This window comes from Ambystoma mexicanum, chromosome 14 (genome assembly GCF_040938575.1).
Source record: "Ambystoma mexicanum isolate Mex_15411 chromosome 14, UKY_AmexF1_1, whole genome shotgun sequence".
In the NCBI taxonomy this organism is placed as follows: Eukaryota; Metazoa; Chordata; class Amphibia; order Caudata; family Ambystomatidae; genus Ambystoma; species Ambystoma mexicanum.
The window spans coordinates 324,805,524-324,820,302 of NC_090940.1; the positions used below are offsets into that span (position 1 = coordinate 324,805,524).

Here is a 14,779-nt window from a genome sequence, read left to right on the forward strand (position 1 = left end):
CGCAACTGTTCGGAATGAATGCTAGTCCAGGATCGGATCGAGTCTAATAATGACAATGAGGGTGTACAGAGACAAATTACATGACTCTTTCCGAGAACAGTGTCAGGGAAGGTTGGCAACTCGACCCCACCCGGGGAACGTGACAAGGCGTCTGCTTTACCATGTGAAGTTCCAGGACGATGCATAATATGAAAATCAAAAGAGGAAAAGAAAAGATGCCACCGAACCTGTCTGCTATTAATGCACTTCAATGAAGCCAGATCCTGTAAATTTCGATGATCTGAGTATACAGTGATTGGATGTTTAGCCCCCAGAAGATGATGGCGCCAAACACGAAAGGCGTCCATGACAGCCAGGAGTTCCTTCTCCGTAACGGTGTAGTGAGTCTCAGTACTGGAGAACTTACGGGAATGGTATGCCACTGGGTGTAATTTGCCTGTTGTAGGACATGATTGAGACAATACCGCACCGAGAGCAAAAGAAGAGGCATCCGCCTCAACTATGAACGGAAGATCAGGATTGGGGTGCTGGAGCACCAGTGCGGTAGTGAAGGCGGTTTTCAAAGCCTCAAAAGCCTCCTGATGTTCCCTTTGCCAACGATAGGGTACCTGAGGGCTGGTCAGGGCCGTGAGCGGGGCAACGATTGTGGAAAAGGAGGAAATGAAACGCCTATAAAAGTTGGCGAAGCCCAAAAAGGCCTGCAAGGACTTGAGTGTTTGAGGTACTGGCCACTCTAAGACTGCTTTGACCTTGGAATCGTTCATGGATAACGCTCCCGGAGTTATGTGAAATCCCAGAAACTCAACAGACGTTTTATGAAACTGACATTTCTCAGGTTTGGCAAATAAGGAATGTTCTCTGAGACGGGATAGTACTTCTCGGACATGTTTTACATGGTCATCAAGATTACGAGAAAAGATCAAGATGTCGTCCAAGTACACAACCATGTATACATCCAAAATATCCCTGAATATGTCATTCATAAAGCGTTGGAATGTGGCCGGGGCATTACACAGACCGAAGGACATGACTAGGTATTCATACAAGCCGTAACGAGTACAGAAAGCAGTTTTCCACGCATCACCCTCGCGAACGCGCACTAGATTGTATGCGCCGCGCAGATCAAGCTTGGTGAAAACAGAAGCATGTGATAAGTGGTTTTACAAAGGTAGCGTGCGCCCCTTTCTGGCAAGAACAGACATGATAACCTGTTCAGTGGTCATCAACCACTTGAGAGTTCGCAGCCACTGCTTTTACTCACTGTGCCTTTCACAGATGGGAAATATCCATTTGCATATCAGTCTTTGTCCTGCCCAGGGGCAGTCCAGCACCGAAATACAATGGCAATTCCAATCTGAACGAGAGTACCACCAGCAACCCCATACACGTGTTTCACCCTTGTTGGGGATCATCAGTGAGGTGAAGCTGATGCCTCTCTAAGCACAGTGAGAGGGAGACCACGTCTGGTTGCCCCCAGGAGACCTAGGGTTACCAATCCCAGGTTCCTTAACAAATAGTTTTACAAAGGTAGCGGGCGCCCCTCTCTCGCAAGAACAGACATGATAACCTGTTCAGTGGTTATCAACCACTTGAGAGTTCGCAGCCACTGCTTTTACTCACTGTGCCTTTCACAGATGGGAAATATCCATTTGCATATCAGTCTTTGTCCTGCCCAGGGGCAGTCCAGCACCGAAATACAATGGCAATTCCAATCAGACGTGGTCTCCCTCTCACTGTGCTTAGAGAGGCATCAGCTTCACCTCACTGATGATCCCCAACAAGGGTGAAACACGTGTATGGGGTTGCTGGTGGTACTCTCGTTCAGATTGGAATTGCCATTGTATTTCGGTGCTGGACTGCCCCTGGGCAGGACAAAGACTGATATGCAAATGGATATTTCCCATCTGTGAAAGGCACAGTGAGTAAAAGCAGTGGCTGCAAACTCTCAAGTGGTTAATAACCACTGAACAGGTTATCATGTCTGTTCTTGCGAGAGAGGGGCGCCCGCTACCTTTGTAAAACTATTTGTTAAGGAACCTGGGATTGGTAACCCTAGGTCTCCTGGGGGCAACCAGACGTGGTCTCCCTCTCACTGTGCTTAGAGAGGCATCAGCTTCACCTCACTGATGATCCCCAACAAGGGTGAAACACGTGTATGGGGTTGCTGGTGGTACTCTCGTTCAGATTGGAATTGCCATTGTATTTCGGTGCTGGACTGCCCCTGGGCAGGACAAAGACTGATATGCAAATGGATATTTCCCATCTGTGAAAGGCACAGTGAGTAAAAGCAGTGGCTGCGAACTCTCAAGTGGTTAATAACCACTGAACAGGTTATCATGTCTGTTCTTGCGAGAGAGGGGCGCCCGCTACCTTTGTAAAACTATTTGTTAAGGAACCTGGGATTGGTAACCCTAGGTCTCCTGGGGGCAACCAGACGTGCTCTCCCTCTCACTGTGCTTAGAGAGGCATCAGCTTCACCTCACTGATGATCCCCAACAAGGGTGAAACACGTGTATGGGGTTGCTGGTGGTACTCTCGTTCAGTTTGGAATTGCCATTGTATTTCGGTGCTGGACTGCTCCTGGGCAGGACAAAGACTGATATGCAAATGGATATTTCCCATCTGTGAAAGGCACAGTGAGTAAAAGCAGTGGCTGCGAATTCTCAAGTGGTTAATAACCACTGAACAGGTTATCATGTCTGTTCTTGCGAGAGAGGGGCGCCCGCTACCTTTGTAAAACTATTTGTTAAGGAACCTGGGATTGGTAACCCTAGGTCTCCTGGGGGCAACCAGACGTGGTCTCCCTCTCACTGTGCTTAGAGAGGCATCAGCTTCACCTCACTGATGATCCCCAACAAGGGTGAAACACGTGTATGGGGTTGCTGGTGGTACTCTCGTTCAGATTGGAATTGCCATTGTATTTCGGTGCTGGACTGCCCCTGGGCAGGACAAAGACTGATATGCAAATGGATATTTCCCATCTGTGAAAGGCACAGTGAGTAAAAGCAGTGGCTGCGAACTCTCAAGTGGTTAATAACCACTGAACAGGTTATCATGTCTGTTCTTGCGAGAGAGGGGCGCCCGCTACCTTTGTAAAACTGCATGTGATAAGTGGTCCAGAAGGGGTGTGATTAACGGAATTGGATATCTATCTTTTTTTGTGATGGCATTAAGACGCCGATAATCCACACAAGGACGTAAATCCCCCTCTTTCTTAGGTACAAAAAATATAGGGCTTGCATCTGGTGAAGTAAAGGGGCGGATATGTCCTAAACGAAGGGCGTTCTGAACATACTCTTTCAATGCTTGTTTCTCCGAAGGAGATAAAGAATAAATCCTGCCCAAAGGAATAGTGGAATCAGGGATTAATTCGATTGGGCAGTCATAGGGTCTATGTGGAGGTAGTACCTCGGAAGAGCCACGATCAAAAACTGATTCGAATGCTTTGTACTCAGATGGAATCCCAGACACCAACCCCCCAACGGTATGAGGAGTCACAAGCTCAGATCTATCAACAATCAGCGTGAGTTGAGCTAAGGCTACCAAGACCCGAGAAGGGGTATCAGTTGTTTGATGGGTCGGGAGACAATAATTCTGACAGATCTCGGATTCGAAGAGCACAGTGCCTGATTGCCAATTAATCAGCGGATTGTGTTCACGTAACCATGGTATCCCTAATATGATACCGAATTGAGGTGTGGTGATTAAGTCAAAACTTAAGGTCTCTGTGTGAATATCTTGTATGGTCAACAAGAGAGGTGCAGTTTGGTGTCTAACAGGACCAGAAACTAACGCAGAGCCATCTACGGCTTGAACAGGTTCAGGTCGGGTTTTTACCACTAAAGGTAGATTGAGGGAATGGGCTAAAGCAATGTCTATGTAATTTCCAGTAGCACCTGAATCAATGATGATTGTGACTGCATGAAGAAGGCCTGTAGAGGGACACAGAGTAGCGTTTACAGAGACGGGTTGAACACGAGCAAAGGCAAGAGGGGTACCCGGAGATGGAGACTGAACACTCGACCTGCTCTCCGGATCTAAGGTCGAGCTGTCCGAAAAACCTGGCTCTTCTTGGGACGTCGAGGACACTCTTTCACATAATGTCCCGTGGTGCCACAATAAAAGCATGCATTATCCACCCTTCTACGTTCCCTCTCCGATGTTGTAATAGGGCTACGTAAACCTCCCACTTGCATAGGTTCTTCCGTACTGGAAGCAGGAGTACTGGCAAGTGTAGGATGGGAAGAAACCCCCAACTCGGCTCTACGCTCCGATCGCCGTGCATCTACTTGCAGGGCAAGATCAACTAGTTCCTGATACTGAGTGGGCATAGAAGGGATCCCTGCTAAAGCATCTTTCATTATGTTACTCAACCCTCTATAAAAGACAACTGCCCGCTTGCTTTCTGGCCATGATGTTTCAGCAACTAATTGATTGAACCGGGTGATGTATTCTATCAAAGTCCTTCTACCCTGAGTTAGTTCTAACAACTCCAAATCCCTAGACTGTGCCTTGTGTTGGGTATCAAATACTCGAGACATTTCTAGAACCAACAGATCAAAGTCATAAAGGACTGGGTTATTATTCTCCAACAGAGGATTAGCCCAAGCTGCAGCTGTCCCGGCTAAATGGGAAAGGGCAAAGGCGGCTTTAGCAGTGGAAGTAGGAAAGGCCAAAGGTCTGCACAAGAAATGTAACTTGCACTGATTAATGAAGGTCCTGAATTTCTTGTGGTCACCTTGATAACGTTCAGGAGCGGCCATGGGGGAAGGGGTTGGGAGGATCACCGGAGTTGGGACTGTAGTATTAGCCAAGGGAGGAGGTGTGGTTGAGGAGCTAGCATCTCCGAACTCAGGGTCTGCAGGAAGGGAATGCTGAACACTCTGTATGGAGTCTAACCTTTGGTGGATCACCGTATTCGCGGCGGCCATATCTGCCCTTAATACTGTAATCGCCTGGACTAAAGCAGCTATGGGTTCTTCCGTGGATCCCTGCATTGTCTAACACGACTATACGGCTTCTCAGTCTGTTCTGACTTGAGTGTCGTGTAGACCGATGAGACCTCCGTCCCCAAGTGACGCACAGGGGAACTAAAAGAAACCCGCTGTATGACCTTTGAGGCCACAGGTGGGAGATGACTTCCCAGATCCACGGAACCTCTGGAACACCGATGCTGCTGTCAAAGAGGAACGAGGTTAAGTACCAGGCAATTACAATACATATTAAGTAAACCAAAGGATCTAAAAGGTCTTACCTATCGGGTGTTAGGAAAACCCAGGAAACCTAGTAGAGGTTCGAGACTCAGATGATGCGGCGGTCCCTGAAATAGTAGAACCGTAGGTTAGCGTGGATGTAGGATCAGCCACCTGTAGGAATGAAGGCGTGACTTGAATCCCCAGCAGGGAAATGGCGTAGGAGTTCAGTGAGGTACCAAGGGATGATCCAAAGAAAAGTCAGGATATAGTCCAAAATCCGGCAACAGGTAAACAGTTCCAAGCAAAGGTACAAAGGGGTATCCGAAGGAGTCCGAGGTAGAGTTCCGTGATCAAAGGTAACAGTGGAGCAATACGTAACGCCAAACAGAGTCTGAAGACAGCTGAGAAGCAATGAGTGTTCTGTCTCTCAGACCTTTATACTGTGCGTCTCTGGGTCATGTGACGTCTCTGGGTCATGTGACGTCCACCAAGGTCACGTGAGGAACGCCACTCTGGATCACGTGATCGACGTGGAGACGTAACACCGCCCCTTCTGCTATATGTTCTCCAAGGCAATTGCCAATGCAGAAAGGGTTGCAATCGAGCCCGTACACCATAGCTGGTACGGAGTTTTCGGTCCTTTGGGTTCACCGAATCACTTGAGCTTCGAACCGTGGGAGGAGATGTTGGGGAAATGTGAGCAGTGTTCTGGTGTGTAGTGGACTGGTGTGCAGAGGATCGCCTAACAGCCACTAACCTCCGGTGGTGGTCCTTTGTGTGTCTTGGATGAAACTGACTGGCAAATGGTGCAGTTGGCCACGCCATGCAGACACTGTTGGTGAAGATCCTTGATGTAAACTTTCTTGAGGTTGCATGTCAAGTAGGCCTTGAACAGGCTCTTTGTTCTGGTGTCTGTCATCTCCACGGACTCTTGAATTCTTCAGATGGTAGATGGGATCTCTGGAGGCAATGGGATGGTCCACAAACACACTGCCATAGGCGAGGAGTGAAGCGGAAACAACCCCAAATCTTTAGATGGAAAAAAAGTTTAAAAAAGACAAAAAATATCAAAGTTGCAGCAGAGGAAAAGTAGTGGACTCCTAACACTTAACATGCAATAAATAATCTGAAGATGGCCACCAGGGGTGCAGCTAAGGGGGTCCTGTCTAATTGGTTGTAGTCAAAATTACTCTGATAGAGCACTAAAGTGACGAGCAGTTTAAGAGTTCAAAGGTAAACTGGTATAATGTTATCAAGGATTCCCAGTCTGACGATAGTGAATATTCAATAACATTTGAATCCATGAAAAATCCAATGCTGGAGAAAGTACTTTCTTCTTAATAGAGCATGCCATTACATCAACAATGCCGGGATGGGTCAACCTAGAAACATCTATAAAAGCAATAATAAAGTGAACCTGGCACCAGTAATTGTCGATCACATGTTCCAAGAGAGCGTGTAAGCCTGGAAAGTTAACTGATGACCCAGAGAATGCAACGGTTTATTAAACTCCCAAATGTTTTGACCTAAGGATCGACCCACAAATTATATCTGAGACAACCACGCAATTCCTTCTCTATGCACCTCAATGATCCTATTGCCCACCCCTTAACCTTGCAACACTCTTAAGCCACATTGGGATCTTGCCCAATAATAACCCTGAGATTGCGCTTTGGCTGTTTTGGGACCTTTTACCTCCCCTCACACCGCTCCTTGACATGTATGTACCTTAAATGCATTGCTTTACAGACTATATTGAATTTAAGCATCAAGTTCCCGGAACATGTTCCCTAAATCACACCTTATTTTTCCACCAGCGCATCAACTCCACAAAACATCATAATAATATATAATTTTCAAATATGCACACCTTACAGGCCAGCTGCTTTGCAATGCTATGCAATGCTGTGCCCTCAATAGCAATGCGCCAAGAAGCTATCCAAGTGACCAGCACTTGTAGACACCGGAGCTGTGCAGTCAGTGCTTTAAGTGGGATGAGAAATCGAGGCAGGACTGTAGCAAGGGAGTGCGGCTTAGGGGATGAATGTGGCATGAAGAATGCTGGGCTTAACCTGGAAGGGGTCAAGTAGTTTAGACAGAAGTCACCTGACGAAAGAAATAGATAAGGAGAACCTGCAAATGTGTTTTGGGTCACTAGTGATTGAAGGTAGTCTTCTTTGCATCCAGTCTGCATCTTATAAGTAAATCTCTCTCTGGCACGGTGTGTACTAAACCGCTCACTGTAAATGGGTCACCCTCACTCCGTATATATAATGCATTCATTCTGTCAGTAAACCATGCCAATTCGGTAAATACATCTCTATTGAGAATGCGGCGTTGAACAAAAATCACCACGGTGGGCACTTGTCTCGTTTGCATATAATCAAATAGCATTCTACACATATAAGAAGGAGCACATGTTTTTATTTTTGACAAACGTGTGTGAAAGTGATTCAAGCATGCAATCCTTCAGAGCGCAGAGGGCACACTGGACTTGGTGCTGATATAATTTGTTACAACACTCACCCTAAGAGAAATGCATTTGTAAACAATGAGCCACAGATACTAATTGGTTCGCTTCAGAGTTTGTATGCGAGGCTTGCGTGAGCAGAGAACTAGTATACATTTACTTAAATTAATTCCTTTCACTTCTAGTAAATCGCTCGTTCGCTCCTGTAAACAAATCGTTCCTGCTAAAACAGTCCTCAATTCGTTCCGGTCAGATAGCAGAATGAGTAGAGGGTTCTCTTTGACATCTGTGCAGAGCCAGCTGACACAGGTTCGAATCCCAACAGGGACTCAGCCTTTCATCCTTCCGAGGTGGATGAATGAGCACCGCACACCGTGGGTAATAATAAGCAGCCCTCAGATACCTGAGGGTTTAATAAATGCTGAATTATTATTATTCCTTTCACTGCTTGTAAATAGTCTTCAGTACATTGCTTTTTTGTGCTTTCAGATTCCAACCAGGCGCACATAGGCAAATCAGCTTCTACTGGTTGACAGTGGGGGGGCTGAGGGAGCCGCATATTGGGAGAAGATTGTGATGACTGCAGGAGCTCTGCCCCTACTAGGCCTGGCCCACTTAAAGACCTGTGTGCAGTGACTGGACTTTCAGACATGGAAACCCCATTTTGAACTGATACCAAAGACGCCTACTGATGACGGCAACGACGTGTCTGCTCGGTTTCCACAGAAGGAACTCCCTTCACAAGAACTTGGTAAACCATATTTTAGCCACTTCACAACCTAGCCCATTTTACAAGGTTGTTCAACGTACCTCTTCTGTGTTGAATGGTGCTAAAAAGATTTAGTAAGCACTTAATGTAGATGGCCCCTGCCTTGATCTAGTTCTCGGAGTGACCAATTAAGGATTGCAATTAGGTGGAACTTGGCTGAAGCAACCCTTGCAAAGTGCTGATCGCCTGGATCTTGTAACGCATTATTTCCAAGGCAGTGAGCTATTCTATTGTTTAGGATTGAGCCCATCAGTTCTTCACCACTGACATCACACTGGCTCCCCTGCACTCTTTCTTGTAGAGCAGGCCTACACAGGCCTTCCTCCAATCCGACCGAATCATTCGTGTAGAAGGAGAATTTAGAGCAGACCCTTTCTTTGCCTAATCCTTTCTTTTTGAGCACTGTTGTTTTGAAGAGTTTGCATTCCTATTTATTTAATTTTATATTCTTTGAAACAATGCCTTTTGCTAATTTTGGCTTCCAGTGGCGCCAAATGACTAACACCCAGCAAGTGAAAGATACACATGATTACAGAGTAAGTGGAACAATAAAATGCTACATGCACATGTCACTGGCTGAGAGGTCTCTGGTATTCAATTGAATTTCAAGTGATGTGACAGACATAAGTTAGACAAATGAAAGTCGTGAAATATGGTACAAAACTGCATTTTTATTGTTCTCTTCCTCGCGGATATCGGCATGGCCTTTTGCAGATCATGTTTTGATTCCTGAGTGTGTTCCAGCACAGGAGGTTTTCATTCTGTCTAGATGGCTTCAGTTCTCATCACGATTCCAGACGCAAACCACAAGAATGCAACAGCTTCTTGCATACTCTGTGAACCTGGATTAACTGTCAGGGTGTGAAACGTCCCGGTTTGTTTGGGAAACCCGGATTGAAGGTTTCGTCAGGCAATCATGTTTTTAGCCCTGTAACATGCATGCTGACTGCAGATGAACTTTGTTTATTATATTATTGTTTAGGATTATTAGGCTGTTTAAGTGCCCCCAGTGTACACACATCTCACACTTGGACCTTGGCTAGCCCCAAGGTGACGATTCTTTGATGCTCTTCTCTCTCTCTATGGGACTTTTCTTGACTTCTGCCCCTCCTCAGTAACGGGGGTGACCTTTTTTGCTGGCCTTAATCCTAGAGGGGCTTTCTCCACCTGTGGTCCGGATCTTTGCCCTTCATTTCCATACCCTTTCATTTAGCTTGTGCTTCTTATTGATCAAGGCCTTTGCACTTCCTTTCTCTGCACGTCTCTTTCACCTTTCTTCCTGGCCAGCTATGTCTCCACTATCAGCCTGGGTTAACGTGTCTCCTCTCCAAAGCTTATAGACGGCGCATCTTCTCAAGGTCTTACCATGTCCTTCTTTTCCCTGGTAATCTTACCCTTACTCCAAGTCATACAATTTACCTCTCTTAGCTAGGTCTTACACTGTACCTTCTTCTCCAGAAATGATTTACTACACTTCTTGCAACAAGCCTTCCTTCTCCGGGTCTTACACCATGCATCTTCTCTTCAACAATCTTCCTCTAAATTCCAGGTCCTACAATCTGCTTCTTCTCCAAGTCTTAGAATATGTTTTTTCTCTTCAGCAATCTTCCTCTCCACTCCAGGTCTTAACGCTTTCCTCTTCTCGGCTCCAACGTTTCAACTAACCAGCTCCCTTCCACTCTTGTTCTGGAAGCCCATGCCTTTAGAGTGCTCGGGCTGTACAGCTCTGGTCTGAGTAACTGGATGGGTCATGTGAAGAGTCTGTACACGCTCAGTGGCAGGGATGCAAAGAAGTTCCATCAACCCAGAGGAAGACTTAGAAGATGTGTGGATCGCTTTCCTGGGAGGGCTGGCTGCTGGACTAGAGGCACTCGTCTCTGGTTCTAGCTGTCTCTGAAGGACTCTCCTCCCCTCACTTCTTAGCTTCAGATTGGCTGTTCTCCGTGGCCAGCATATTGGTGGGTGTGCTGTTCAACCCCTTGGGGGGAGGTGATGGAGTTTGAAAAAACATGTCTACTCTGTATGGTACTGGTGTTTCAGCTAATTGATTTCAATGAAGCGAGGGACTGCAGGGGTATCAACCGTCACCTTGCCTTCAGCTGTGAGGGAGACATAAGCGCTCCCCCTTCCAGGTCTCTCTACAGTGTGGGAAACAAAGGGGGCTTCCTCTGGATACCCTTAGGCCATAGGGGTAAGGTCTGCACCCCCTTCTGTCCCTTTTAATTGTTAAATGGGGAAGAGGCTGAGGGGATTAGAAAGCATTTCTGTGGTTTGACTTAGGTCTTTACCCTGAACTTCCTAGCCATACATTCGCAATTATATTCTCGTGGTCCGTTTCCATTTTTCTGGCTGCAAAGAAGGGCATTGCGGGATATGCAGTCTCTATCAGTTTGGCTCGTGTGACGAGGCCACTACCCTGGCCTTATCAAGAAGGAGTTAGAGCCCCTCTCAACTAAGAGAAGGAGAACGATGGATCAGCCAAGTGCCCATACTAACTTTGGGGGCTTTGGGAAAGGGGACCCAAAGTCCAGTTTTCCCCTCTTGTGCCAGTATGCTGCTTTGCAGAACCCTTACCCCCAGCCATGCCTCATCAGTATTTTTCCTTCTTTTAAGGAAACCCTAGGGCAACATCAGAAAACAACAGAGGAGGCCAAGCAAGAGAACCAACACAAGCACCCTATGCTTTAAATAGTGAATACAGGATGAAAGAGCTGATACAGCCCGCAAAGACCTGACCGCCGACTCACGCACCAGTAGGAGGGAGCGAGAGACACACCCATGGAAACCACACATAGTCCCAGTCACACCCGGCAGCAGGAGAGCAAGATCTGCTGCAACCCAGCACAAGCCCTACATGGACACCCGTGCTGGAGGGCTCACGCCTGTAAGAGCAAACCCATTATATCTCACTAGGGACAAAAATGGGAAAAAGCACCATCATTCCCCAAGCTTACTGGGGTGCTAACTGGGCAAGGAAACAGTAATATTGAACTCTTTACGCTGCCAAACTCGAGGAGCGGCGAGCCTGCATGAAGAAAGTGGACAAGGCTTAGCCCCCTTTTAAAGGCTTTTCCCTGCACATACACACCCCAGGAAGGGGAGAAAGGCATAGATTGGTTAGAGAAAGGATGCCATTCCCAAGAGGAGGAATATTTAAGCAAGGGACAGGAATCAGGACGTTTGAGTTTTTCAGATGACAGAGGTGGAGAACAACCAAGAGACCAGCAGAAGTAAGGAAGGAGTGGGGCTTGTGGAGAAGAATGATGGATCGGGTGAGGTATTGGCTTAGGGGTGAAATTGGTTTTGCAATGTGTGTGCCTATTTGTCTGGAGAGTGAGTAGAAGGACTAAGTGGAAGGAGTGAATGTGAATTGACTGGTACAGAGGGGAATACATGTGTTTGCATTGTTTGGAGGTCAGAGTTAGTAGGAGGAGAAGAGTAGCGATGGGAGGGGGAGGGTAGCAGTAGGAAGAGGAGAATAGTTTTGGGAGGAGACAGGCAGTGTGAAGAGGGGAGTAGTAGTGGATAGAGGATAATAATACTGGGAGGAGGGGAGAAGTAGTGGGAGGAGGAGACTAGCAAATTAAAGGTGAGTAGTAAAGTAGAGTAGATGGGGTGATACCAACAAACGATGGATGCAAGGGTAGGAGGCGTGAAACTGCTGAGGGAGAGAGGACTGTGTGAGTAGTTGGTAATGCGAGGCATACAACTGCTTGTGTTTTTCAAAAAATTAAACAATTTTATTAATGAAAAATGTTTCAAATAAATCCTTGCTAGTCCTACTCTATCAGGGAATTCCCTAACTAGTTTAAAGGCTAAGGGAATAACCCCTAACATAAACAAACTGGCCCTCACATTAAACAACAAAACAATCAAAGGAAATCATAAACAACATAAAAGAGTGAACAAGTAACCTGTAGTTTGGATGACCTTCACCTATCCTGGGTAAGGCCCTTCCCCAGGGTTGTCCAAAGTCCACTTTCCAACTGTTAAAAAAGAAAACGAAAGTCATGAACCAGTTCTTATAAGTTCTTCAACAGGTTCGAAAGGAAAGGAAAGTCTTAAACCAGTTCTTGTAAGTTCCAAGATAAACAAAAGTTCAACAAACGAAAATCCACTGGTAATAGTTATTCAGATTTCAGTTGAAAAGATCCTCTTCCAATTCCAGCCAAGAAAATAGAACCAATGGTAATCCTGGATATTCTCTTTCCAAGATTGTTTTGCCACAGTTCAAAGGATAGAGTAACAGCTTCTCCTTGTACAACTTTACAAGTGATTATGATCTCTGCATTGCATGTGGGTAATTGTCAGGATGCTTCTTCTAGGGTTGTTGCTTTCCTCCTGCCAACCACCCTTCTACTACTGTTACCGTCGGAGCCTGCTCCCACGGTAACAGTATAGTAGTATGCCACTACTTCAACCAACTTCAACGTGACATCCACTGACAGGGTTATACACAACCAAAGTTCAGGTATTTCTGCTTCAAATGTATACTTCAGGATTATTAGGCACATAAAGACAAGACACTTCGATCTCTACAGGTAGGCAAGGCACTCTTCTTTCCTATGCTCCACGAAAAGGGCACCCTCTTCGCCTCTTTCGTCTGCCTTACTGCCACAGGTATAACCTGCCTCTGCTTCAAGACTGACTTTCTCTCAACTTCAGCAGTCTCTGAATATTTTCTCAATATTCTTTACAAGCACCCTGCTCCATTCCCCAGCTTTATTCAGACATTCTTGGTTCCAGTAGTTACCCTGAAGCGGTAGTGCCATACTTCCAACTTCAGGCAACAATGTCACATGTGTATCATTTGTATCAGCGGACACTGGACCTTTAACAACTTCGCAGATCAGGTGGATATAGCTGAACAGGACTTCCTTCACCATAGAAAGGGTTTGCCTATTGGCTTGGCTAATGCTTGTTCTTCTCGTTAGTACAACAACTTATGGGTTTAAAGAATAATTGTTCTTAATACTACAAGGTTCAGTTTTCAAAGGAAAACAGATTTAGGTACAAGCGATCATTCTTCAAGGTAGATCTTTAACCTTAAAGGCCTGCATATGGGTGTATTCCCATGTAATATCATGGATAAGCTTTCTAACTCCTGTCGAGAATCGCAATTGGCCACACAAGACCTTCCCTTTGATGCTGTATGTACTTGTAACAAAAGTCAAAGTTGGGGTTTGTGGAATGTTTTAGCAGGCGTTCCCTCTTTAATTAGGGACACACAACCGTACCGGCAATAGTAATATTTCAACAATGGAAACATTTGATTGTTTTCTTCTTAAGCGACCACTACGGCTTTCATTATTGGTGCGTGTCATACATTTCCATTGTTAGAAATACTTTTCACAACGAAGAACAGTTTATACTCGCTTCTACTTGTACTATGGCTTTGGGCACACTTGGGACCCACACCCTTCTGCAGCTCGGGTGTCTCAGGTCCGGTCATGCCAATTGGGGGTCTCCTTCACTCCTCTGTCCCTCGGCTTGCTTTCTGCTACGGGCCTCGGGCATCAGCACAGTCACAACTCTGCAATTACAGCCACTTGGCGCACATGGGAAAACCTCCACTCTCAGCATGTCTTTCTCAGTGCATCAACGGCAATGCAGGATATGAGGACACAGGACCCTCTCAGAACTTGGAGGTGAAATCTGCGTTCTCCACGCTCCAGCATCCTTTCTGTGATCACACTTCTTCATGAATTGCCAGTAGCGTGAACTCTGTCACTCGGCTACCACTGCTAGCGGAACACCTGTCAAACAGTTCCACGTTGCTGCTCCAACGGCAGTTACTCTGCAGGTCTTTCCCGTGCAGCCCGTGCAGCAGATATCCCAGGCGCATATTCCCTCACTATCCATCCCCTGTCCCATCCCTATAAGTTTCGTTGAAGGGGCTTCAACCCCTTCTACCTTCCTCATGCTACCATGAAGGGGGGTTCCCCCCCTGACTCCACCATTCCCTCACTTAATTGTCAGCACGCCAACCTCCTTGTCGGCATCCTTCCAGTTCATGTGTCGTCTGCACACCTCCCTGCCACTGCTCGATACCCACTTTTTACCTGCCCACTGTGACAAATCTGGGTAATTCAGCCCTTCTTCCCAGTGGGGAGTCGCTCCTTTTGAAGCTAGGGATGTGAGCCTGCTAGGAAAGACCCTCCATAGGGGTCAGGGAAAGCGGGACCTTACTGGGAGTGGCTCCCCTTGAGTTGACAAGGACTTGCATTCCCACTAGGTACTCCCTATGGAGAACACACTGTCCACATTTATGGGTATCAAAGAGACTGCTATTACTTGTGTTTTGCCTTCAACAAATATGGACATTGCATTAACATCATTTGCTCA

At 46.4% G+C, this 14,779-nt stretch overlaps 1 protein-coding gene across 2 annotated transcripts in view; it reads right to left on the bottom strand.

Annotated features, from left to right (window-relative positions):
- The window catches only part of TDP1 (tyrosyl-DNA phosphodiesterase 1), a 1,670,976-nt gene that overhangs the window by 377,699 nt on the left and 1,278,498 nt on the right, over nucleotides 1-14,779 (bottom strand). Inside the window, exon 14 of one of the 2 annotated variants that reach the window (XM_069637460.1) lies at nucleotides 12,349-12,420. The exons of the other annotated variant lie outside the window; for it this stretch is intronic. Within the exon in view, the coding sequence (XP_069493561.1) occupies nucleotides 12,349-12,420 (72 nt within the window). The remainder of the gene's footprint in view (nucleotides 1-12,348; nucleotides 12,421-14,779) is intronic. 2 annotated transcript variants of the gene reach the window in all.